At 54.7% G+C, this 24,327-nt stretch overlaps 1 protein-coding gene across 1 annotated transcript in view; it reads right to left on the bottom strand.

The window, feature by feature from the left end:
- TMPRSS9 (transmembrane serine protease 9) overlaps nt 1-22,672 on the bottom strand; it is a 29,024-nt gene extending 6,352 nt beyond the window's left edge. The window contains exons 1-13 of the mRNA XM_032595482.1: nt 22,520-22,672; nt 18,852-18,979; nt 15,485-15,552; nt 15,196-15,375; nt 14,301-14,338; nt 13,095-13,208; nt 10,685-10,856; nt 8,002-8,276; nt 5,916-6,052; nt 4,893-5,196; nt 4,584-4,755; nt 3,793-4,064; nt 3,088-3,224 (exon numbers count right to left, since the gene is read on the bottom strand). Coding sequence (XP_032451373.1) covers nt 3,088-3,224; nt 3,793-4,064; nt 4,584-4,755; nt 4,893-5,196; nt 5,916-6,052; nt 8,002-8,276; nt 10,685-10,856; nt 13,095-13,208; nt 14,301-14,338; nt 15,196-15,375; nt 15,485-15,552; nt 18,852-18,979; nt 22,520-22,661 — 2,139 coding nt within the window. The 5' untranslated portion in view covers nt 22,662-22,672. The remainder of the gene's footprint in view (nt 1-3,087; nt 3,225-3,792; nt 4,065-4,583; nt 4,756-4,892; nt 5,197-5,915; nt 6,053-8,001; nt 8,277-10,684; nt 10,857-13,094; nt 13,209-14,300; nt 14,339-15,195; nt 15,376-15,484; nt 15,553-18,851; nt 18,980-22,519) is intronic.
- Between the last annotated feature and the right edge of the window lie 1,655 nt (nt 22,673-24,327).

The raw sequence follows: 24,327 nt of genomic DNA, 5'->3' as shown, positions 1-24,327 counted from the left end.
CGGGGCTCCAAGTCCTGGACTGTGACATCATGACCCGAGCTGAAATCAAGAGTCAGAGGCTCAACGGACTGAGCCACCCAGGTGCCCCCATTTTGTTTTTTAATTTTTTTCATGTTTGTTTATTTTTGAGACAGAGAGAGAGAGAGAGAGAGAGAGAGAGCATGAACGGGGGAGGGTCAGAGAGAGGAGACACAGAATCCGAAGCAGGCTCCAGGCTCTGAGCTGTCAGCACAGAGCCTGACACGGAGCCCGAACCCACGAACCGTGAGATCATGACCTGAGCAGAAGTCGGACGCTCAACCGACAGAGCCAGCCAGGCGCCCCTTGCTTTTCTTTAAAAACTCAGAATGTGACAATAGAGCTTAGGCCACACAGCAGACTGCTTTCCCAAAGGTGGCAGGAGACTGTCTCCCTCATCCCACACGTGCTCCTTGAACGCGGAGATCTTGGCACTCCTCCCATTGGGGGGTGGGGGTCTGCCTCTCCACGTGGCCCTGGGCACAGCTCTGTGGCTGCCTTCGCCCCTAGACTTTGGGGACAGTGATGCCAGGTGACTTCCATCTTGCTGCCTTGAATTACCTGCTCTTGGGAGCCAGCCAGCACATTTCGAGGTGGGAAGGAGCCCAGGCGGAGTCCACGTGGAGAGGCCACATGTAGGGTGTAGCTGAGACCCCAGCCAACAACCGGTATTGGATGTGCAAGTCGAAACCCCGTCAGAACCTCCTGGGACATCAGCCTTTGAGCCGTCCCACTGCAGGCCGCAGACGCCATGTGGAGCACACAAGCCAGCCCCACTGGGCCCCACCGGAATTTCCAACCCACAAAATCTACGATTGGAAGAAATGGCTGTTTCACACCACCAAGCTTTGGGGAGTCTTGTTACACAGCAGCGGGGACCGACACAGCCCTGCCCCTGGTCCCGGGGCCCCATTTCCCCAAAAGTGAACACATTAGGAGCTTGGTGGGTCCCACTATGCTTTTACATTTATTAGTAATTTTAGAAAATATGTAGTGCTGTCTTTAAAATGTACATAAATGTTACGTGTAGTATTTTACAACTTGCTTCATTCATTCAAGTCACAGCAGCCCTAGCAGACAGGTATTACTATGACCCCGTTTTACAGACAAGAATCTGAGGCCCAGAGAGGTTGAGTAACGTGCCCGGAGTCACGGAGCTTGTGGGAAGAGGAGCCAGGATTTGAACCCACAAGTGCACTTCCCAGAAGCTGCGCGAGAGGTTCCCACTGCAAGTTATGTGCCACGTTTCCCTCAACTGCGGCCTGTGAGCGTACGTTTATGTTGCAGCCGATATCTTCAACCTGGCGGACGTGAGCAACACCTCTGAGTGTTACTACTGAAGTCCACCCTTTGGGGCCCTGGCCCTCTCTGCTGGGACGAGCAGGCGGAATCCGTCCCTGCTGAGCTCTTACCAAAGTGCAGGTTCAGGAGCCCCATCGATGAGTCTCGTTCCCAGTCGCTAAGCTTCGGGCTGGTTGTTGACACAGAAGTAGGAGCCATCGCCACTTCCTATTTTGTTGTTCCCGGCGGTACACACATTCCTGATTCTTCTTTACCAGGACTATCCTGCCTGGTCAGGTACCATTACTTTGCTCTCCTGTGTGAATTTAAAACCAGCCCGCCAAGTCATATGGTGAAATGCTGTTGGAATTTTGCCTGGAATTGCAGTGATTTATAGGAAAAAATGGAGACAAACAGCTCTTCATAATATTGTCTTACCGTCCATGAATATGGTATGTTTTTCCATTCATTCAGACCTTTTTATTTTCTGCAGAGTTTAGTAACATTCTCCACGAAAACCTTGAACATCTAGAGTTTACTGCTAGACACCACACAGATTTTGTTCTCACGTCAGTGGGATCCCTTTTTCTAGGACGCTGATTTTTGCTGGGAAAAGAAACGTTCTTGACTTTGTATGACCTTGTATCAAGCCAGACTTGCTGGACTCTTGAATCTTTGTAGTTTCTTACTTGGCTCTGCGTGTTTTTATTTTATTTTACTTTTTTGGTAGACAGTCATGTTACTGCAGATTACATTTTTGTCTACTTTACAAATCCCTATGCTTTTCTTTTTTCTTGACTTCCCACATTAATCCAGATGTCCTTGGTGACGGCAGGCAGCCTGGTGTGTGAAAGGAAGGCTTTGTTTCACCATCAACATGATGTCGGCTGTAGGTTTCTGTTGTCTTTCATAGGATTGTAATTTCTTAAAATCGTAATTACGAATGGTTGTTAAATGGTTGTTAAAAAGTATCGGATGCCTTTTTCTGTGGTTTTGGAGAAGACGCCCTCTTTCCCTTTTGGTCCACTAATGTGATGAGTGGCGTTACTGGGTTCTCCTGTGTCAGACTAGATCTTATGAGATAAACTCACTATGGTTGTGATTTATTTTCCTTTTAACACATTATTAGATTTAGTCTAATATTTTATTAAGGGTTTTGCATCGATATTTCTTCAAGATTTTTAAAAATGTTTTTTGAGAAAGACAGACGTGGTAGGAAGAGGAGGAGAGGGGGAGAGAGAGGGAGGGGGAGAGGGAGAGAGACAGCGGTGGGGGGGGGGGGGGCGGAATCCCAATCAGGCTCTGTGCTGTCAGTGCAAAGTCTGACATGGGGCTTGATCTTGCAAACTGAGATCATGACCCGAGCCAAAACCGAATCAGATGCTTAACCAACTGAGCCACCCAGGCGCCCCACATCAATGTTTCCAAGACCATACATTTCCCCACTTGTATATTTCTTTGGCCTTCACAGCATGGTTCTGGAGCCAGGTTTCCCCTAAGCTGGATCGCACACACCTCAGGTGCTCACTGGCCACCCTGTGACACAGAGCAGTCACATGTGCCATCACTTGTGATTAGCTTTTCCTCCTGTGAATGCATGCTGCACATTTTCAAGTTAGTGTCTGTATTTTTATGCACACCCACCTCATCTTCTGCTTGGAAATATGACAATTTCTCTAAACCACACGTTTACAGGCATTCGGGTTCTCTTGAGGGTTCCCCTGCTCGCTGTGACGCACTGGAAACCGTTTCCCTCCCATCTGCGAACACGTCCGGCGGCCCGCTCACCTGGCAGGAGTCCACTTTGCCCTCCAGGAAGCCGGCGCAGAGCATCCTGTCCGTGAGGGAGGAGTTGTAGAGTGCGCTGCATGCCTTCTGGTCTATGATGCCCACAGACGCTCTCTGCAGAATGTCAGGCTTGGTGGCTGCCAAGGAGAGGAGGCCCCACACAAGCTCACTCACAGAGCGATCCCTCTTCTACGTCGGCTACGCTGTGGCAACACCCACCCGGGCAGGGGAGTCCCTGCCCTATGGATAAAGAACCACAGCCCCTCGGGGCCGCAGGGGTCCGTGCGGTCGTGTAGCGATAAGGGGGCGGACCCCGTGCTCCTACTCAGCACCCTAGACCCTCACCAACATCCCCAGGCAGATTCCCTAGTGCCTTGGGTGACCTGCAGGGAGGACAAAAGCAGCACTAACTCTTGGGGGTCCCTGAAGGGTACAGCACAAGGGTCTCCGAGCTTTTCTACCAAGGGCCACAGAGCACATAATCATGGCTTTACGGGCCAGACAGTCTCTTTTGGAACGACTGAGCTCTGCCCTTGTAGCAGGAAAGCCCCCAGAGACCGTCTGTAAACCAGCAGATGGGCTGGGCGCCGATAAACCTTTACGAAGCAGCCGCACTGCCCGAGCGCCAGAGCCTGCGACCCCGGGGGGAGCGGAGGGGAGAGGGGTTTGCAGGTGTGGGACCGGAGAGCCTGGTGGGGAGCTCACCGTTTCCCTCCTGTGTGTTACCCCAGCCGGAGATCATGCACTTCCGGCCCACGGGGAACTTCTGGATGGCCAGGGGCAGGCAGACAGGCTGGATGTACTTGTTGAAACCCAGGGGCCCGGCCAGCTCCAGCACGGCCACATCGAAGTCCAGGATGCCGGGGTTGTACTGGGGGTGCAGCACTGCCCGCTTGAGCCCCATCTTCACTGGGTTTCCGCCGACGCCCGTGAGGGACGCGGTGCCCAGGTGGGCCCGCACCAGCTCCACCTTCGTGCTGCCGACAAGGGGCCGCTCAGACACCCCGCTGCCCCCAGGACGCCAGGCACAGCTGTGGGGCCCGGGCTCTGGGGAGGGGCGCCGGGAGGACGGAGGGGCCACACGGCTGTTGCCCAAAAGTGGTCCCAGGCCGGGGGCCTGTGGACAAGGCAGGGAGCCCCTGCGGGCTCATCTCCTCTGGCTAGAACACAAGGGGCCCCTGGTGCCCTGTGACTGACAGACTAACCACAGGGCGGAGGCGAAGATGCCCCCACTTGTCCCCCAGAGACCAGCCCAGCAGAATCCTCCCCCCAGGAGCTGCGGCCCAGGTGGGGCCCTTGAGAGGCACCCCTGAACCCTCACTTCTCCCGCCTGTTCCCTCTCGGTTTTGCAGCTGGACAGAACCAGTTCTTGAGCCCAGGGGAAGGGCTGCCTCTGTGTGGCAGGATTCGTGTTCACGAGAGGAGGGGGCAGGGCATCGGGTGACAGAGGGGCACAGGGGTGGCTGCGCAGACCCAGGGGCCGGGGTGGGTCTTACTGGTTGAAGCAGTGGGCGGCCGACAGCAGCCAGCGGTCCCCCACCACGGTGGCGCCACAGAAGTGCCGGGAACCTTCCTTCAGGCTGACCTGCCAGGGCACTTCCCCGGACACGGCTCCCAGCCCGCCCACGATCCGAGTGGGCTTCTCCATGGCAGGCCTGGCCCCGCACTCTGTGGGGAACAAGAGAGAAGGGCCCAGACGGCATGCATCTCCTTCCCGCAGAGAGCTGCCGGGAGCCAGCACCCATCCGCCCAGCCCCGCAGGGGCGCACGCCTACCCTTCCTGCGCCTGCGCCCCTAGAAAGTACCTTGTGGCTTAGGGGCGGTGACTGAGTCGGGAGGCGCGGCGCCGAGGCCCAGAGTGGGCCTGGTGGGGCTCTCAGGACTGGTGGGCCGGGCAGTGCTGGCGGTGGTGGAGGCGGGAGCCGCCGTGGGGGCCAGAGGCCGGCCTGCCGTGGTGATGGCCTCCAGGATCCAGTCACGCAGCCTGGTCACTCGGGCATAGACGCCGGGGCGTCGGGCTTCCGCACAACCTATTCCCCAGCTCACGATGCCGGCCAGGAAGAACCTGCCAGAGGGCTCCTCGCAGACTAGGGGGCCTCCCGAGTCGCCCTGGGAGACAGAGGCACGCCTTTGGGAGGGTCGGGGGCCCTGGCCGCAGCCAGTCCAGATCCCAGAGCCGCAGAGTCAGAGGAGGCCCCCCTCCCCACGGGCTCCTGGAGCCAAGGTGGCTGGCGAGCCTCCGTCCGCTCTTCGTAAACACACAGCAGGACAGCTGGACAGCCGGGCCGTGGGGTCTCCAAGACCTCGCTCGGTTCAGCCTCCGGCAGTTCAAAACCCAGCCCAAATAAACATCCCCTCCTCTCCTCGTCCACGGGATCTCTGATGACGTTGCCACTTGCTAAGGCGGCCAGTGTGGCTGCCCCCGTGTCTCACTGGCAGTGAAGGGCCTGACCCGCCCTCACACATCCTGTCTGCTCACCCTTTCCCTTCCCACTCCCAGCTCGCCTGGTCTCTCACGTTCCCAAGCACACGCCCTCTGCCACCATTTCCCCACCTTTTCCACAGGCCCCGGTTTTGCTGTGGCACCGAGTGCAGGCAGCAGTCTCCCCACCTCCCCGCAGCCAGTGGGCTTGAGAAATGAGACCAAAGGCATAAAGGAAAAAGGCGATCCGGAGCCGTGCCAGAGGTCAAGCAGGGAAGTGTTGGTGGCAGACTGGAGACTGTGAGCACCCCCTCTTCCAGGGCGGAAACCTGGGGGCCTCGGGCAGGTGGGGCGGGGCCTGGGCCCTCGGGACTCGTCCCCAGGCCCCGGGGGCCGCGGGGCTCACCTGGCAGGAATCCACCTTCCCGTCCAGGTAGCCGGCACACAGCATCCTGTCGGTGAGCGAGTGGCCGTACAGGCTGGCACACAGGCCCTGGTCCAGCAGCTCCACTGTGGCTTTCTGCAGCGTTTCTGGCTTGACCACTGCCCAGGACAGAGAGACACCAGCAGGATGAGCGCTTCGGGGCCCGGGGCAGCCACCCCGAGGCCGGGGGCTGCAGGCCGTCTCTGCTCTGGCCCTCGGCTTCCCCAGCGGGAAGGGGCTCCGCGGCAGCAGCCAGCTCGGAAACCGGCAGAGCACACGCTCCACAATTGCCCCCAGCAACCTCCGTGGCCCAGGCGGCGAAGAGGCATCAAAGGGAACACCCAGGACTGGGCTCCTTCCCCACCTCCCTCCTAAAACCTGCTCCGCCCCGAGCCTCCCCGTACCTGCTTCTGCTATCATTCTTGTCCTACTCTGCGGAAATCTTTTCTCGGCCTGCAGCCAGTGCCTTCTTTGCTACAGATTATGTTGCCCTCTCCCCAGATCCTGCAGGGTGATGCCCTCCCCCCATCCCGGCTCAAACGGAAAGTCCAAGTCTGGACCACCGACCCCAGAGCCTTTGTGCATGCTGTCCCAGCTGCCTAGAGCGCTGTCTGTCCCTACACAATCTGCCTGCCTTCCCCCCTCACCCCCATTCTCAAGAAGCCCCTCCCGACCACCCTATTAAAGCTTGCAGCCCCCATCTCCACCCAACCTTAGTCTCCAATGCACTCATCGCCACCTGTCGTCCTCGCCACCTACTTCCTTCCAGGGCTGTGCTGTCCAGTCTGGCGGCCACTGGCTACATGTGGCTATTTAAATGTAGATCTAAACGCGTAAGATGCCATAAAATGTAAAAACTCGGTTTCCCAGGCACACGGCCACGGCCAGCTTGCAGGGGGCTGCTGGCTCCTATAGCGGGTGACACAAACATAAAGCACAGCCCCCACCCCCCAAGGGAAGCGCTCTTGGATAGTGCCGGTCTGGCCTGGGAGCCCCACGTGGCGAGGCTCACTGCTCTGCTCCCTGCCCCGCCCTTAGACCTGTGGTCGGTGAACGAGGGAGGCTGAAACGAAACGTTTGTGGCCTGGGCTTAATTATCTTTATATTCCCTCCTAATTAGGTCCGTGTGGAAAATACCTTTCCTTTTCAGAAGGTGTAAAAATCATACGACGTTTTTCTTTTCTTTCGTATCAGGCAGGCACAGACCTGAGAAAACCCCAAATCACAGGCCATGGGCCCTGCACCTGAAGTCAGCTGCGGTGGACGCCCAGACCCTTCCGACAGGGCAAAGCTGCCCCTCAGCTTGGGGGGCCCTAGGGCACCCCCCACTTCCATGCACAGCCACTGAGCCAGCCTGGACAGTTTGCTCTAGAATGTTCTAGACTAGCGTCATCCAATAGGACTTCCCGCAATGATGGGACTTCTCGCTGCAGGACAACCCCCTGTCCAAATACTTTATCTCATCCACTGGGTCAGAGCTGAGGCGTCACTTTCACGGTCCTTCCCTGAAGCCATCCCCACCCCAAATCCTTTTCCCTGAGACATCCTGTGGGTTTCCTTCCAGCACCTTCTGTCAGATTACAGTGGATTCTCACCCCTCCTCCGAGACAGTTCTGTTCTGTAAAGTCGCCACAAACCCTGACTTATCGCTTCTGTAGCGTGGCTTGTGGGGGGCAGAGGGCAGGTTCCTAGGAGCCTCTGCTCTCAAGGTTCATAACTTACGGTGTGTGTGCCTCTGAGCACGCGCACTTCGCTGAGTTTACGCTCTGGAACCCACCGCGGAAAGCAGCTTACTAGACACCCCGGCCTGTCTGCACCTAGAGACGCCAGCCGCCACTCTGCACCAGGGGCCATTTTAGCAATCACCCACCAAGAGCACAAAAACGCACAAAACGTGGCAGTGAATACGCCACGGAAAGGACGCCAGTTTCTGGCCTGGGCTGACACAGCAGGGCACATTCGCAAATGGCACAGAACTGCCCAGAGTACCCTCTGGGGCGGCAGGCACCGCAGGCGTGGAGCGCCAGGACCCCCGGCCGCGGGAGGAGGCAGGGGCGGAGCGACTTACGGAAGTCCTCCTTGAGGTAGCCCCAGCCGGAGATGAGGCACTTCCTCCGCGGCGGGAAGACGTGCGTGGCGGCAGGCAGGCACACGGGCTGGACGTGCCTGCCGAAGGCCAGCGGGCCGTCCAGCTCCAGCACCGCCACGTCGAAGTCGGCCGTGTCCGGGTTGTAGAGGGGGTGCGGGGTGATGCGGGCCACGCGCACCCGCACCGTGCTGGCCTCTGCGCCACTGAGGTGGGTCGTGCCTGCGTAGGCCACCCACTCCGCCGGGTCTTGGAATCTGCGGGGCACAGAAGCCACAGCTCCAGGGCCCACCCAGCACAGACGGGCAGCAGGGGCGGCAAGGGAGGCACCCGCCCTGGGAGCGGGCGTGATTAGGGTGCGCCCCGAAACTCAGTCATCACGCGACTTTGTCGAAAATGGAAATGGATGCACACGAACCCATTCCACGCCAATTTTCAACATCTGAAACAAAGACAGATCTGGGTGCGGAGTGTTGGGGTGGGGGCCAAAGCCCACAGGCCTTGGGATAAACCGTGTCTTCGCGCCATACCGCAGAACGTCCAAATGAATGCGAACCCACGACAAACAAAGTGCGGACATTTTACATAAACACAGGATCCGGCTGCCCCAGCCCCACTCACCGCCCAGCCTTCGAAGCCAGAGCCCCGGCCGGTCAGATCTGGTCTGAATTTCCCAACTGGACATTCTGTTCATTGTGGATTTTGTTTTTTGCGTTTTTATTTTTTTGCAACATGACATGAAAATATTACTTGTCATAATGACTGTTCTGGGCAACACCTGACACTTTGCCCCCCCCCCTCCCAATCACCAAAAGTGCCTCGTTCTCCTCACCCTACTCCTGGCCTTGTAGTGGATGTTCCTCGTGGGCCCCGTACAGGGTCAACGGACGGAACACCACGCTTCCCAGCAGAAGCAGGGGACAAGGCCCAGTTCTGTCTCCCAAAGCCCTCCCTCCCCTCCCCCACCCTCTCTCCGTACCTTTGCGGAATCATTCTGCTAAGTTCAAGATCAAAACTCTTACTGCCTTAAATAAGTTTTACCAGAAGGAAGTTTTACCATGTTACCAGAATAAGAAAGAAAACACAAAGGCAGCTCTAATGGACCCTTGGGACAAGCGGGGAGATCGGATGTGGACAGGGCGCCGGATGCCAGCGTGTGGCGGTGGGTCACGATACTGTGGGCACGGGCGACAGTGTTCCTTGTTTGTACAGACACGTGCAGCAGAGTCAGGGGGACGCATCACGGTCAGAGGGGAGAATATCAAATGGTTTGGCACGAAAAGACGCAGAGCCGCGTGTGTGTAGGTAAAGGCACAGCAGGAGCGATGGCTAATACGGGAAAATGCCAACGCGTGCTAAAATCGGCTAAGAGCGCACAAATGTCTGCCGTGCCGTTTTTTCGTCTTTTCTATCTGCTTAACTACTGCTGTAATAAAATATGGGAGAACAAAACTGAATGGAAAAATTGCCACCTACTGTCCTGAGCTGTGACTGGTTCTGGCATCCGTCCCCAGGCTGGCAGCTGAGGCAGACAGCAGGCTGCACGCGGGGCCCGGCAGCAAGCCAAGGGCTGTAAAGTACTGGACCATCTGTCCAGACTGCCCTGCCCTCTCCCTCAGGTCTCCAAAGACTGCAGCAACCAAACAGCAATGCCTGGCACAGAGGCTTCTAGAACCTTCTCCCACTTTTGACCAGCTCCATTCTGCCTGACCACTCTGGTTTGTTAAAGATTCTGACCATCCTCAACAACAAGCAACGACCTGGTTCAACAACAGGCAAAGAGTTCAAACACATTTCTCTAAAGAAGACATACAAGTGGGCCACAAGCACAGTCAGGCAGCATGGGACAGCCGCCGCGGTGGCTCAGATCAAAACGGCAGATGACAACAAGTGCTGGGGAGCACGTGGAGACACCGGAGCCTGCTGCGTGGCCGGCGGGGATGGAAAATGGTGCGGCCCCTGGGGATAACCATACGGTGGTTCCTCAAAAAGTTTAAACACAGAATTACCAGATGACCCAGCAATCCCACTCGCGTGTCTATACTCATAGAGGCACTGGAAACAGGTCCCAGTTCACAACCACCAAGAGCTGATGAAAGCACTCGAGTGTCCCTCCATGGATGAAGGACAAACACAATGTGGTCCATCCACACGCCGGAGTAGGATCCAGCCTCAGGAAGGAAGGACGTCCTGCCGCCTGCCACCACGTGGACGGACCCAGAGGATACCATGCACAGTGACAGAAGCCAGACACAGAAGGACACGTCCTGCATGACCCCACTCACAGGGGGTCCCCAGAGGAGTCCCGTCCACAGAGACAGAGAGCAGATGGTGGGAGCCAGGGGAGGGGCAGGGACAGGGAGTCAGTGCTTCATGGGGACAGAGTCTCAGCTTGGGGACATGGAAAGTTCTGGAGATGAGTGGTGGGGGCAGCTGGACAGCAGTGTGAACAGCAACGCTACTGAATTGTGATGGTTAAGGTGGTAAATTTATGTAGTGTATATTTTACCACAACTTAAAAAACAAGAACACATTCAGATTCAACAACAGAAAAGAAAAAGAAGGGAGGGGAGGGACAAGAGAGCTCCACGGGGCTCTAAGGACCCCAGGAAAGGCGGTGCTCCGGGAGTGGGACAGAAGGCAGGACCAAGGGTGCAGGGCTCACCCGTTGAAGCAGTGGGCCGCGGACACCAGCCACCTGGCCCCGATGACAGCAGCCCCACAGAAGTGTTCCTTGTTTTCTCGAAGGCTGACTTGCCACGGGAACTCTCCCGGGGACGCTTCCACGCCACCCACGATCCGGCCGGCCGTCTTCCAGCCAGGCTGTAGACCACAGTCTGCAAGACAGAGGTCACCAACCAGGGCCCTCAGAAGGCAGGGCCGTGACTATGCTCCCACCACGTTTGTGCAGAACCGCTCATCCCTGCCACCCTCTCGTTCAAAGACATGCTCTAGGTCCCTTGCACTTGGCTTTGCCGACTCCTTTGGGGTCCCCCTAGCCCTCGTGTGCCCCACCTCCAGCTGCCCAACAGGCCAAACACCCAAGGCTGCATGCACCAGGCAGTGGCAGAGAATGTCTCTGCCGGGACCCTTTCTCTGCCTCAGGCACAGGTGGCCTTCAAGCAACCTTCACTTCTCCGCATTACACCTGTCACGGAGCTCATGGCCAAGGGCGAGATCCAGGTGGAACTCCACACTTTCGACTTGACTCGTGGGTGTGCCGACTCATAAAGCAAAGGGTCGACCCCTTGCTTCCTCATGTCTCTAGCTACCCAGAGGGCACTTTCTTCCTTTTCTTCCCCACACGGCCCCCTCCCTCTGCGTCTCCACTTCAGCTCATGTTGTCATGCAGCAAACAGTGAACTGAGAAGAGCTGTCCAAACACTGCACGTCTCAGAGAAAGTACTGTTGCCCTTGGCCACCTCCTGGGAGGAAACCTCTAAGCTCTTGGACTGTTGTTTGAGAGCAGCTGGACCTTGACCTGCCTGGGGACTTGGGTCACCCAGAAAGTTCATGGTGACTTTGGGCCACGTGGTATCACCTTGACCTCTTGAGGGGCTGGAAACTCAGTTTTTTGGGCTGAGCTGTGTCCCCCGAAAAGATGAAGTTTTAACCCCCAGTACTTGTGAGTGTGATTTATTTGGAAATAGGGTCTTCAGAGATGATCAAATTAAGATGAAGTCATTAGTGAGGGCCCTGAATCCAATGACTGGTGTCTTCTTAAAAAGGGGAAATTTGGACAAAGGCACACACACAGGGAGAATGCCATGTGGACGTGATGTCAGAGATCTGGTGACACTTCCATAAGCCAAGAAATGCTAGACATCCATCAAGCCCCAGAAGCCAGGAGAGAACCATGAAACAGATTCTCCATCACCAGCTCAGAAGAAACCAAACCTTCTGCTACCTTGACCTCGGCTTCCAGCCTCCAGATTGTGACAGGGACCGTCCCTATTGTCCAGGCCACCTTGTTTCAGCAGCCCTGGGACTCTCACACCTAAAGTGAGCTGTGCCGGTGCTACCTGCCTGTGTGACCCGGGACACCAAGCCTCAGCGAGTTTCCCTGGCTGGAAACACTTTGTATGTGTTCACGTGCTGCTGCTGCTGCTGCTGCGACTTTCAGTCCAGCACCGTCCCGTGACCGCACTGGGCAGTGGGGAGCCTGCCCACCGCCGGTCTCGCCCACTCTGTGCCCAGTGCACCTCTTCCTTTCATGACCTTTTCACTGGGAGAAGCTGTAACCTTGCATAGGAGGACACCTTTCTGAGTTCTGCGAGTCACTTTTGGTGAGTCACGGACCCCGAGGTGGGGGGGGGTCACAGCCGCCAATTTCAATTGGCCTCCACAGATCATCCAGGTCCAGGTGCCACACGCTACCAATGTTTCCTCCACCGTAGACTTTGCAAGTTTCAAAGTTCTTATACATCCATCTTTTCACGGGATGCCATGTTTCAGCTTATTTGGTCCACTTTTACGTCCAGTGAGGTTCTATAATTTTATAGAACTTTACAGGCTTGACATGCTCATTTTTTGTTGCTTCTGATCACATGCGGGATTTTTTGCATTTTATCTTCTAACCCGTTGTTAGTTGCATAAAGCAAAGGAATAGCTTTTGTATGTGTTTATGTTTCTCGTACTCTCCCCTCCATGTCAAACTTTCTCATTTTCTAATCCCGGGCTAGTCAATTTATTGATTCATTTATATAGTCGATCACATCCACTGTGAATTATGATGGTTTTGCCTCTTCCTTTCCACACTTCAACTGCTGCTCTTACCCTATTGCATGGGCTAACATCGCTAGAAAACGTTGGCTCCTCTTACGGCACTTCCACCGTGAGATTCCCTTGCTCGAATCCCACTGCATATAGGACAGAGAGCCAGTTCCTGGCACTCGAGGCTTATCACGCTTCGGCAGGGACCCATCTCACAGGCGTCCCCTCCCTTCCTCTGCCCAGCTCCAGCGATGCCAAGCCCAGGTGGCGTGTTTAATGTGTGCAGCGGGCCAGACAGCAGAGCCAGCAGCTGACCGTGGAGAGGGGACATGGCCCAGATACCAGCCAGACAGGGGACTGACCACAGTGGGCCTCATCAGATCCGTCGGGGCAGTCCACTCTGTCGTCACACTCCGGGTTCACTTTGGTCACACACTGGCCGTTGCGGCAGGAAAAGGTGTTCCCTGGGCAGTGACCTGTGGGCAGAGAAGAACCAAGTTCCTGACCCCACTCTGTACCTCCCGGCTGCAGCAAGATTCCGCTCGCTACTCGGAGCCTTCAGGGCATGGAAAACCTCTTTTTTGCTTCCTTGGCCCTAAATGTTTCTGAAGTAATTTTCTCAGAACCAGTACGGAGACACAACACGAGAATGTCAGTCAGCACACAGGCCAGGACAATGTAACAGAAGTACAGGCACACCATGTGTGCTTCCACATTTTTGAGCGCCCACGTATTTTTAAGTAAGACACAGGTGAAACTGAACTTTTCGGGGCACCTGGGTGGCTCAGTCGGTTAAGCATTAGACTTTGGCTCAGGTCATGATCTCACGGTTGGTGGGTTTAAGCCCCAGGTCAGGCTCTGTACTGACAGCTCAGCCTGGAGCCTGCTTCTGATTCTGTGTCTCTCTCTTTCTTTGCCCCTCCCCTGCTCACACTTTGTCGTTTTCTCTCTCAAAAATAAATAAAACATTAACGAAAGTATTTAAAAAAAAAAAATCAAACTTTTCAAGTTGTAGTAAAAACATACAGAACGTGAAGTTTACCATGTTAACCATTTTAAGTGTTCGGCACACACGTGGGGCCCAACCGTTCTCTGCGAGGGCATCCTGGGCACTGTGGGGGCTGAACAGCACTCCTGGCCCCACCCCCTCCAGGCCAGGAGCCCCGCTCCTTACTACCAGATGTCCCTGGATACCACCCAGCATCCCTTGGGGCCAGGATCGCCCCTACTTGAGGACTCCATGTGGTACTCATTCTTTTTTCTTTTTTTCCAAACTGTGTTATGTCTTTTAACAGCAGATCCCTACCACTTTTCCAAAAAAACCCACCAGTAATGTTTTCTCTTACTCGTATTTGGCCACGTGTGCTTCAGCGTCTCATCTTTCCATCTCTTGCCCACACAGGACTGTAAGTCCGTGCCTCCTGGCCCCCAGAGGAGGCTGGTGTGCAGAACTAGCCTGCACTGCATTGGAGGGAGCCCTCTGTGTCTGAAGTCTTGGGGAACCTCTCCAGGTGACTCTCTGGAAACTGCAGAGGGCAGGGAGCTCCGTGGGAGAGGGGAAGACATACCTGATTTTAAATCTCTTTCTGTCCATGGCGCTTTCTGGCTTCCTGCAGTGAAACGGACAAGACACGTAAGCTCATCCAGTGAGTTGTGTAGTTTTTTGAAAACATCGGATTGCAAGGCAGCTGCACGGTCTATCATGGGAGCCACTTAAATTCTAACTTAAATCAGTTAAGATGAAACCCAACGAATCATTCTGTTGCTTGGTCTCACTGGCTGCATGACAAGCACTCAAGGGCCACACAGGCCTAGTGGCCACCATATGGACTGTGCAGGCACAAGACCGAGGAGAGTTCAAGTCACACTGACGCCGAGGTTACTAAGACTCAACCAGCATGTCAGCATTGGTGGGCAAAGGGCATAAATGTCCAGTAGGACAAGGTCAAGGCAAGCAGTCTTTAACCTGACGACAGACTGAACGAACTCATGTCTGGTTCTCAAATCACGATGAACTGCACTATCCGATCTTGTGTGAAGTTTTTGGTTCATGATACGGAATCTGCACCATCAGATCTTAGAGCACAGCATTTACTCTTATTTCTATACCAGGATTGGCAAACAATGGCTGCAGGCCAAATGCGGCCTACCATTTGATTATGCGTTAAAGTTTTATCGATACACAACAGTGCCCATTTATGTATTGTCTTTAGCTCTCATGTGACAATAGCAGAGTTGAGTGACCTCGACCGAGACCCAAAGGGCTGCAAGGATGAAAATATTTACACTCCGGCCATTTGCAGGTTGCTGTCACCTGGTCTCTACTAGTGAGGGTAAAACAATGTGCCTGTGTTTTCTTTTCAAGGGAGGGAGCGGCTGTTGAAAACCTAAAGTTTAATGCAACGTTCAGCTGCCACCTCCCCCACAGCCTCCCCCTGGTGTCTTTCAGGGTCTATAGCCTACTTGCCTGTGAGCTGGGCGGACACAATGGTGCCGTGGGCAGCCAGGGGGATACCGTGCCCCTGCAGCCTCGCTCGGAGTCCCTGCCGCAACAGCTCCTCCTCTAGGCCCAGACTCAGTGACTGCGAGGCTTGCAGCAGGAAGTGCAGCCGGAAATGCACGAAGACGCTGGAATTCCCATCCCTGCAGGGAGGAGAGAAGCCTTTGGGGAGGGAGGGCTCCTGCTGGAATCTTCTGGAACCTCTTGGGTGTCCACCGGGGTTCCTTCGCCTGAAAGGAGGCCCTGACCCACCTGTAACTTAGCACGGTGCAGCCCACACAGCTGGCCTCCAACTCGGTCTCCCGAAAGCTGCTCACAAACTGCAACAGAAACCACAGCAGCACGCGCTAAGGCCACAGGCTGGGCGGCCGTCCCGCAGGGACCCGCGGAGTTGGAGAGGGCACGGAAACGCGCCTCCTCTTACACTCAGTGCACCCGGCAGTCACAGAGCCGTGTGCGGGACAGGGAAACTTGGCAGTTATTTGGATGAAAGTACTGCCCCATCAGCAGATGGATGGATAGAACGTGGCCCATCCACACGGACGGGAGCGAGGCACGGACACGAGCTGCCTGTGGGACAGACCCTGGACACACAACGCTCAGAGCGGGAACCAGACACGAGAGTGCGGTTCCCGTGTGTGAAACGTCCACAACAGGCACATCCACAGACAAGAAAGGGCTTCATGGGTGCAGGAGGCTGGGGAGTGACAGCTAATGGGGATGGGGCTGCTTTTGGGGTTGGTGGAACATCCCGGAACTAGACAGAGGTGACGGCTGCACAATTTTGTGAATATACTAAACACCCCTGAAGTGTTTACTTTAAAAATGGTTAATTACATTTGACATGAATTTTTACATGAAAATAAACTCTGCTTTGGGCAACCAGACGCCATTAGGAACTTGCTTGTCCTTCGTGTGCTGTTCGAGTGACCACTATCCACAGTCTCCGGTTTAGCACTGAAGGGCCCTCATCCTGGGCACCGGGATAGGTGTTACTCCAGATGCTGTCCCCAGCAGCACCAAGGTCGGGGGTCCGGAGAGTCCCCCCGGCACATTATGTGACCTATACCTAGGGCTACCAGATGTCTCCGTTTACCTGCTCTCAGTGGAGTCACTAACAGCATCCCTGTTCACAGTCAGTGTCCCGGCTTGGCTGCTAAACCTGACGCTCACCGCGCCAAAGCACATGATACACAGGTCTCCCGCCTAAAACTCCCTCTGACCTGCTTCTCTTCTGTCCACTCTCCGAGCCTATGTCCCCCTCACCCACATTCAGACCTGCACTGGCCCACAGAACAGCACACAAATCTGGGAAATGTTCTTTACCTGCCCTGCCCCACGTGGCAGCCACGGGTCACACGTGATGACGGAGCATTTGACACATGGCACGGCTGGTGCCACAGGGGGACTGGTTTTTACATTTTAGTTAACTCACGCTTAGATTTAAAAACAGATACTCGGGGCGCCTGGGTGGCGCAGTCGGTTAAGCGTCCGACTTCAGCCAGGTCACGATCTCGCGGTCCGTGAGTTCGAGCCCCGCGTCGGGCTCTGGGCTGATGGCTCGGAGCCTGGAGCCTGTTTCCGATTCTGTGTCTCCCTCTCTCTCTGCCCCTCCCCCGTTCATGCTCTGTCTCTCTCTGTCCCAAAAATAAATAAAAACGTTGAAGAAAAAAAAAATTTAAAAAAAAATAAATAAATAAAAATAAATAAATAAAAACAGATACTCTGCACAGTTACCAGAAAACTCTTAAGAATACTTGGGGCAACTTACGCATGTACATTTATGGAATCTACACACGGATTAAGTATTCCTGGTGACAATTTAGCAAATGCATTGAGATGTGAGTGTAAAACACACCCGGGTTTTGAAGACTCAACACAAAAAGAGGTGAAAAGTCTCATTAATACCCACTTTATCTATGCCAATGACATCAAATGATAATATTCTGGATACCGTGGGTTAAGTAAAATATATTAAAATTAAGCCTACCTGTTTCCTTTTCCTTAACACAGTGGCTAGATAATTTTAAATTATGCATGAAGCTTCGTGTTGTACTTCTGGACAGAGCTTTAGGGCACGGGGCTTAAATCAGCTAGCTGACACCCATGGGCCAAATTCGTTACCTGTTGTTATACAGTACACAAACTAAAAATAGTTTTTACAGTTTTAAATGGTTGGAGAAAGTCAAAAGGAAAATATTTCATGGTACGTGAAGATTATACGAAATGTTTATTTCGGTGTCCATAAACAAAGCTTTATCGGCACACAGCCACATCCATTAATTCACCTGTCCCCTGTGGCACCTCTTGAGCTGCCTCAGGCCAAGTTGAGTAGCTGGGCCCCAAAAAGCCAAAGATCTTGCCTGTCTCGGTTAGAGGAAAAGTGTGTTGATCCCTGGTCTGGATGGTGGTGTCTTGTAACTGCCCCCCTGCTTTCCCACGTCTTATCATACAGCCTCCAGGCCACAGGCAGATTGCTCGTCTCAAAACGTGAATTCTTACCTAGTGATCCTTCTGCTCTCTTACGATGAAATTTAAAACATTTTCTTTAATTGAGATAGAATTCACCTACCTAAACTTACCCTTTAAAAGTGGACAACTGGATGGGTTTTAGTGCACAGAGTTGTGCAGCCATCACCACAACCAATTTTTGAATATTCCATCAGTCCCAAAGCAACCCCATCTCCCCTAGCACTCACGCCCCACCTCTCCCCAGCCCCCATGAGCCCCCTTCCCGTCTGTGGATGAGCCTGTTCTGGACATTTCACACACGCGGACTCACACCCCGTGTGGCCTCTCGTGTCTGGGTCCCTCCCTGAGCGTCGTGTGTTCAGGGTCCGTCCTCAGGGTGGCAGAGGTGGGTGCCTTGCTCCTGCTCCCGGCCGAGTAACGTGCCCGTGTGCACGCAGGCCTCCTTGTGTTTATCCATTTACCCATCGATGGGCATTTGGGTGTTTCCACTTTTTGGCTCTTGTGAGTCATGCCGCCGTGAGCACTGGTTGTGCAGGTTTTCTGTGAGGACATGAACTTTCATCTCTCTTGGGTGGACACCTACGAACAGAATCGCTAGATCATGTGGAAATTACGTTTACCCTTCTGACCAACTGCCTGCCTGTTTCCACAGTGGCTGCCCTCTTTCAGGTTCCCACCAGTTGTGTGTGAGGCTCTGGTCTCTCCACTGGAATACAACTTTTTTTTTTTCAAGGTTTATTTTTATTTTTGAGAGAGAGAGAGGGGAGCAGAGCATGAGTGGGGGAGGGGCAGAGAGAGAGGGAGACACAGAATCCGAAGCAGGCTCCAGGCTCTGAGACGTCAGCACAGAGCCCGATGTGGGGCTCGAACCCGTGAAGTGGGAGATCATGACCTGAGCTGAAGTCGGACGCCTAACCGACTGAGCCACCCAGGCGCCCCTGGAATACAACTTTTAACCTTTTAAAAATGCCTACGAGCCAGCAGGGGTCAGTCCCCACTGATACCGCACTGCCCCGTATTCCAGGGGCCACCAGCGCTGGCCACAATGGCCTCAACCTCTCCGCCCCACACGCCCTCTTTCCTGCCTCAGAGCCTGCCTGGGCTTCTCCCCTGCTGTGCTCTGCTCGCCACCCACGGCCGCCCTCACCAGCCATTCCAGAGCGGGCGTCAGGGTGCGGTAGTAGTCTGAGGCCTCGTGTTGCAAGCTGTGGGCGTAGCGGACCCCTTGCAGCTCCGCCGTGTGCTCCACGTCGACACCCTGTGTAGAGAGGGAGGCTGCGGACAAGACCAGGGCCCCGTGAGAGAGCCCAAGTTCGGGGTCAGGGTGCAGTTAAGTCAGCCTCAAAGGCCCGCAGCCACCCAGGGGCCATCACCCTGACAAACAGGTGGTGGGCCGACTGCCAGGGTGGGGGGGTGGGCCCTGAGTGGTCACCAACAGTGTCCCCCTTCGTCTCTCACACAGGTCTCGGTTTGGGGACGGACTCTACAGGCAGCCGCCTGAAGGCACCGGCCGTCCCCAGGTCTCCTGAGGACACGGTTAGCTCCTGCTCACCCCTGGCTCACCAGGTGTACCTGGCTCAGGGCCTGAAGCTGGCCTCACCAAGAAATGGCCTCAGGAGGAGCAATTCCCAACAAATGCCACGGGGGCGTGACCACAGCCGGGAGGCACCAGGACCCTCAGCCCACAGCCCCATGATGCCACCCTCTGAAAAAACAGGGGTTTGCGACTGTTGGAAACACGGCGTCAAAAGCACTTAATAACAGAGAATCGGACCCATCAATACAGAGAACAAACCAATGGGTACCAGAGGGGCGGGCGGGGGAGGGCAGAGGGGTGCAGAGGACAGGGTGGCACGGTGCCAGGAGTCCAGCCAGTGATGTCGGGGTGGCCGATGGCAGCCACGCTCACGGTGAGCACAGCACAACCCACAAGGCTGTCCCGCCACTACACTGTATACCCACCAGTAGCCCCTAAAATCCACTTTGCTTTTATTTAATTATCCATTTAAAAAAATTTTTTTAATGTTTATTTATTTTTGAGAGAGAGACCGTGAGAGCGTGAGTGAGGGAGGGGCAGAGAGAGGGAGACGCAGAATCCAAAGCAGGCTCCAGGCTCTGAGCTGTCAGCACAGAGCCCGACGCGGGGCTCAAATTTGTGAACCGCGAGATCATGACCTGAGCCGAAGTCGGATGCTTAATCTACTGAGCCACCCAGGCGCCCCTACTTCGATTTTAAAAAGTACGTGGCAGGGGCGCCTGGCTGGCTCAGTGGGTACAGAACACAACTCCTGATCTCGGGGTTCTGAGTTCGAGCCCCACGGGTATAGACGACTTAAAAATAAAATCTTAAATATAAAAAAAAAGTACACAATAGCAAAGAGTAACAATCATCACAAAGTTTTAAAAGGACACAACAGCAACCACCTAAAACATGAAAACGGGGGTTTCTGCCACGAATGGATCAAAATAACACACCAGTGAAAAATGCTCATAACTGCAATATAAAAACATGAAGGTAGCAGCCACATAAACCGTGACAGCTGGGTACCAATTCTATTTATTGTGAGTGAATGTTCACCTAGAAATATATTTTGGTATTTATGATTACCACAGGATATATATATCGTAAGCCAATTCCTAAAACAACGGTTTTCTCATTCGAGAAACTAAAAATAAAGAGAAATGAACGTTCTTCAGTGTGGGCCATGTTGCCTACACTCTATACGCCAGCTAAGCCTTTCTGTTTTCCCTCGGAAATAATGATAGACACACAGGAAGCTGCAGAAATAGTACAGAGGTCCCAGGGGCCCGACCCCCAGCTTCCCTGAAGGCTAACATTACCAACTAACACTTTGAGCTGTCTGGGAAGGGGACACATTTGAATTTTAATTAAAGAAAACATTCTAAAACTTCTTAAAGCCTTCCTTAGTTTCAGAGGTCCTGACGGGGATTGTATTTATGCTGTTCCCCAAAATGTATGTGCTTCTGGAATGCAGGTGTGAAACCCCACCCCCTGCCTCTCCCCAGTGTGAGGACACTGATGTGCTCACACCTATACAATCACACACACATACGCGCACACTCACACGGCACAAATTTTCCTGCATTTGACTCCCACAACCACTAGGGGGCCTCTGTCAGACACGCCAGGCTATATTCCACACTAGATATATTCCAGATGTTCCAAATATATGCACAAAGTGCATAATAGACATATCTGTACTATATATAAGAATCAAGGAAACCCACATAGCATTGCCAGCTTACACTTTTGCCACATGGCAACATTTTCCCTCAAACTGCCCCTTTGTATCGTTATGTTTTTTCATGAAAAGGTGACCTTCACATCTCCAAATAAAACTGTAGGAAGCTTATCATCTCAGAATAAGCCTGTTCCAGAGCAGCGCTGCCCAGCGGAAATTCCTGTGATGACAGAATGTCCTAGATCCACACTGTCCAGTGCAGTATCCGTGAGCTGCCCATGAAACATCGCTGGTGGGGAAAAGGAACTGACTTTTAAATGTTACATAATTCTAAATAATTCTGTTTTGTCTGTTGGGGTTAAGTAGGCTTCTGCCCAGCATGGAGCCCAACGTGGGGCTTGAACTCAGGACCCTGAGGTCACGACTTGAGCTGAGATCAGGAGAAGGACACTTAACCGACTGGGCCACCCAGGCACCCCTAATGTTAACAGATTTAACCCTAAGAAGCCCCCAGGGCTCAGGGCCACCAGCCCCAGTAGCACTGAGGCAGGCAACACCGGACTGAGCGCTGTCTATGGTGGTGACAGATGAAAACAGCTCATGGTCTCACAGGGAATGTCCGTCTAAACTCTCCACACGAACATTAGGGAGAATCCAGGACAAATGGTGGAAGGAAAAAGGCAAGCTCCCACAGGGTCTGCAGACCCTGCTGACACATAACAGATTCCCCCAAAACAGCACTAGGCGTTATCCGTGGAAACGAGTCTGTGTGTGGAAACCTGTGGACTGTGAACCACTCATGGTCGCTGCTGCCACAAAGGTGGCACATGGAAAACCAGTGCAGGCTGTGGTCAGCTGCGGTGAGTGGTTTCATACTTTGCAAAAAGACAACACTGTGAACGGGCGTAATGAATCCACATGGTTCAAAATCGAAAGCCACCAAAGGGCATCTGGTGACAAATCTCCCTCCTGTGTCCTCCCCAGAGGTAACTGGTCAGTTAGGCTCCGAAACTCCTTTCCAGAAAACAATTTACGCACATAGGCAAACACGTTCTTTCTTACTATTCGGCACCTCTCTCTACTTTTCCAAACGTAGGCGTCTCTAGATCATTCTACTGAAATACAAAAAGAGCTTCCTCTGTTTATTTTTCACAACTGCAGCCCCACATTGTACAGAGACCATAATTTTGTATGGTTAACTCTAAATAACATGACTATCTACTGAAAGAAAATAGGAAATGGGGCCCACTTTGGATTGTAGGAACATAAACCACTGTTCATTCCTTACACTGTATGCTTTTCGGTACTTTTTAAATTTCTTAAATTTAAAAGAGTTCATTTTGCTGTTTTCATTTTAACCCCACAGCAAAAACTTCCTTGGAAAACCTGGTCAATGGGAAACGTGATTATGCAGTGCCTGGCCCCCTCCCACGCACCACCCACCCCAGACCGCCACCCCAGGCCCTCAGGCTCCTGGCCTGCCTTCAATTCCACACTTGCAGGCTCAACCCTTCGGTTCCGGGATCACAATGTGGATACGACTGAGCCACTTCTAAGCATCTTTGTGCAAGTTGCCCGGTGTGTGAACCCATGCAAGCCCACAGCCACTTACCCATGAGGACTCCCAGGGTGACCATGATGATGCTGGTGGCCACAACAACACAGAGGGCCATGCGGCAGCACGAGGTGTAGGGAGCTGGGACTTCCTTTGCTGTCCCAGGCACAAGCTGTAAGTCACCAGCGGTGGGCTCCATGGCTCCTACACACTGGGAAGGCGACCTGGATGCCAGCAAGAAAGGGCGAAAAAACAGGGTCAGGGCTGGAGGACGCGTCTCTTCCCCTAAGCAACGGTTTTACTTGTGCAGATGTGGCAGCCTCCAACAGTGCCCTAGGTGCCTGTCTTAAAGTCATAAAAGGCGGCACAGCGTGATCGCTGGCTGGGCCTGTGCATGCGGGCTCCCCCGGGTCCCTGGGGTCCACTGCCAAGACGGATGCGTGACTTCCTGGTCGCCGTTTAACAAATCACCGCAAACCTAGTGTCGCCGAGGAACCCAGATTTATTACTAAGCAGTTCTGGCCTCAGAAGTCCTAACATCCAGGCCTGGGCAGGGCCGGTTCCCCCCGGAGCCCCAGGGAGACCCGTCTCCCCACTTTTCCAGCTTCCAGAGGCGCCGCATCCTGGGCCCGCGGGGCCCTCCTCATCCTCACGGTCAGCAGCGCGGGGTCCGCCCGGCTCTCTGCCTCCCTCTCGTGAGGACCTCGTGAGGACGCCGGGCCCCCGGGCCCCCCCCCCCGAGTCACCCCCGCCTCAGGGGCCTTGACAAGGACCCCTCTGCCACGTGACGCGACACATTCCAGGCTCTGGGACTAGAACGGGTAAGTCTCCAGGCCGCCGCTCCGCCTAGCGGCACAGAACACGCGGACGCAGAGCGAACCAACTGGAGCCTAGCCGAGCGCCAGGTCGGGCGCCCGCGCCGTCCTTCGTGGCCCTGGGGTCTAGGAGAGCGTCCGCAGCCGCCAGCATCCCTGGCGGAGGGACAGGCCTCGACGCGCCCTCGGCTGACAGTACGCGGGGTACTTATCCTCGTTAGGGCCTCAGCTCCGAGAGAGCCAGAGGCAGCCATGCGCTCCTATGGTCACGCGTCCAGCCCGCCCCTTCCTCCCGGTCTCGCGAGAGACCCGAGACCAGGCAGGCCCTGCGAAGCCACCACTTGGTCGTAGTCCCGCGAGAGACCCAACCGAGGTCACGCGAGGTCACCCGTTGTTCGCGGTCTCGCAAGAGGCCCAGCAGAAGTCCCCCTCGATGCGGCCTCGATCGTAGTCTCGCGAGAAACCCCGCTGAGGCCGCGCGAGGCTGTCTTGCGAGGCTGTCTCCGTGAAGAGTGGCTTCTGCGTCTCCTCAGTCTCCTCCCGGGAAGCGGCGAGGAGAGTAGCTGCAGCCTGGCCGCGCCGGCCTCCTGCTTCCTCATGTCAGGTAGGCCGAGTGCGGGCCGTAGGTCGGCCTTTCTCTCCGGGGGCCTTTGGTCCTCCTCGTGCCTGCAGCCGCTCCCTCTCTGCGCCGGGCGGGCACAGGGCTGCTCTGGGCGGGGGGGGGGGGGGAGGGGGTCTGTGGGCACCAACGGCAGGCCTGGGTGTCAGGGAAAACACCGGGCGCCCAGATGCGCTTGGATTTCAGATGAGCAGATCCTGCTTTCGCAGCACGAGTGTGTCGCTGGCCTGGCTAATTTTACGTGTCCTCTTGGCCGGGTTGTGGCGCCCGGTGGACGGGTCAGACATTATGCTAGAAGTTGCCGTGGAGGTAATGGTTAGACGTAACTACCTTTGCAGTGAGTAAATGTTGAGTAGAGCAGGTGACCCTCCCTCTTGCGGGTGGGCCACATGCAATCAGTTGAAGGCCTTCGGAGACTAGGAATGCAGCCT

This window comes from Lynx canadensis, chromosome A2 (genome assembly GCF_007474595.2).
Source record: "Lynx canadensis isolate LIC74 chromosome A2, mLynCan4.pri.v2, whole genome shotgun sequence".
Classification (NCBI taxonomy): domain Eukaryota; kingdom Metazoa; phylum Chordata; class Mammalia; order Carnivora; family Felidae; genus Lynx; species Lynx canadensis.
Note: the sequence above shows the minus strand (reverse complement) of the source record. Positions and strands in the feature narration are given on the sequence as shown.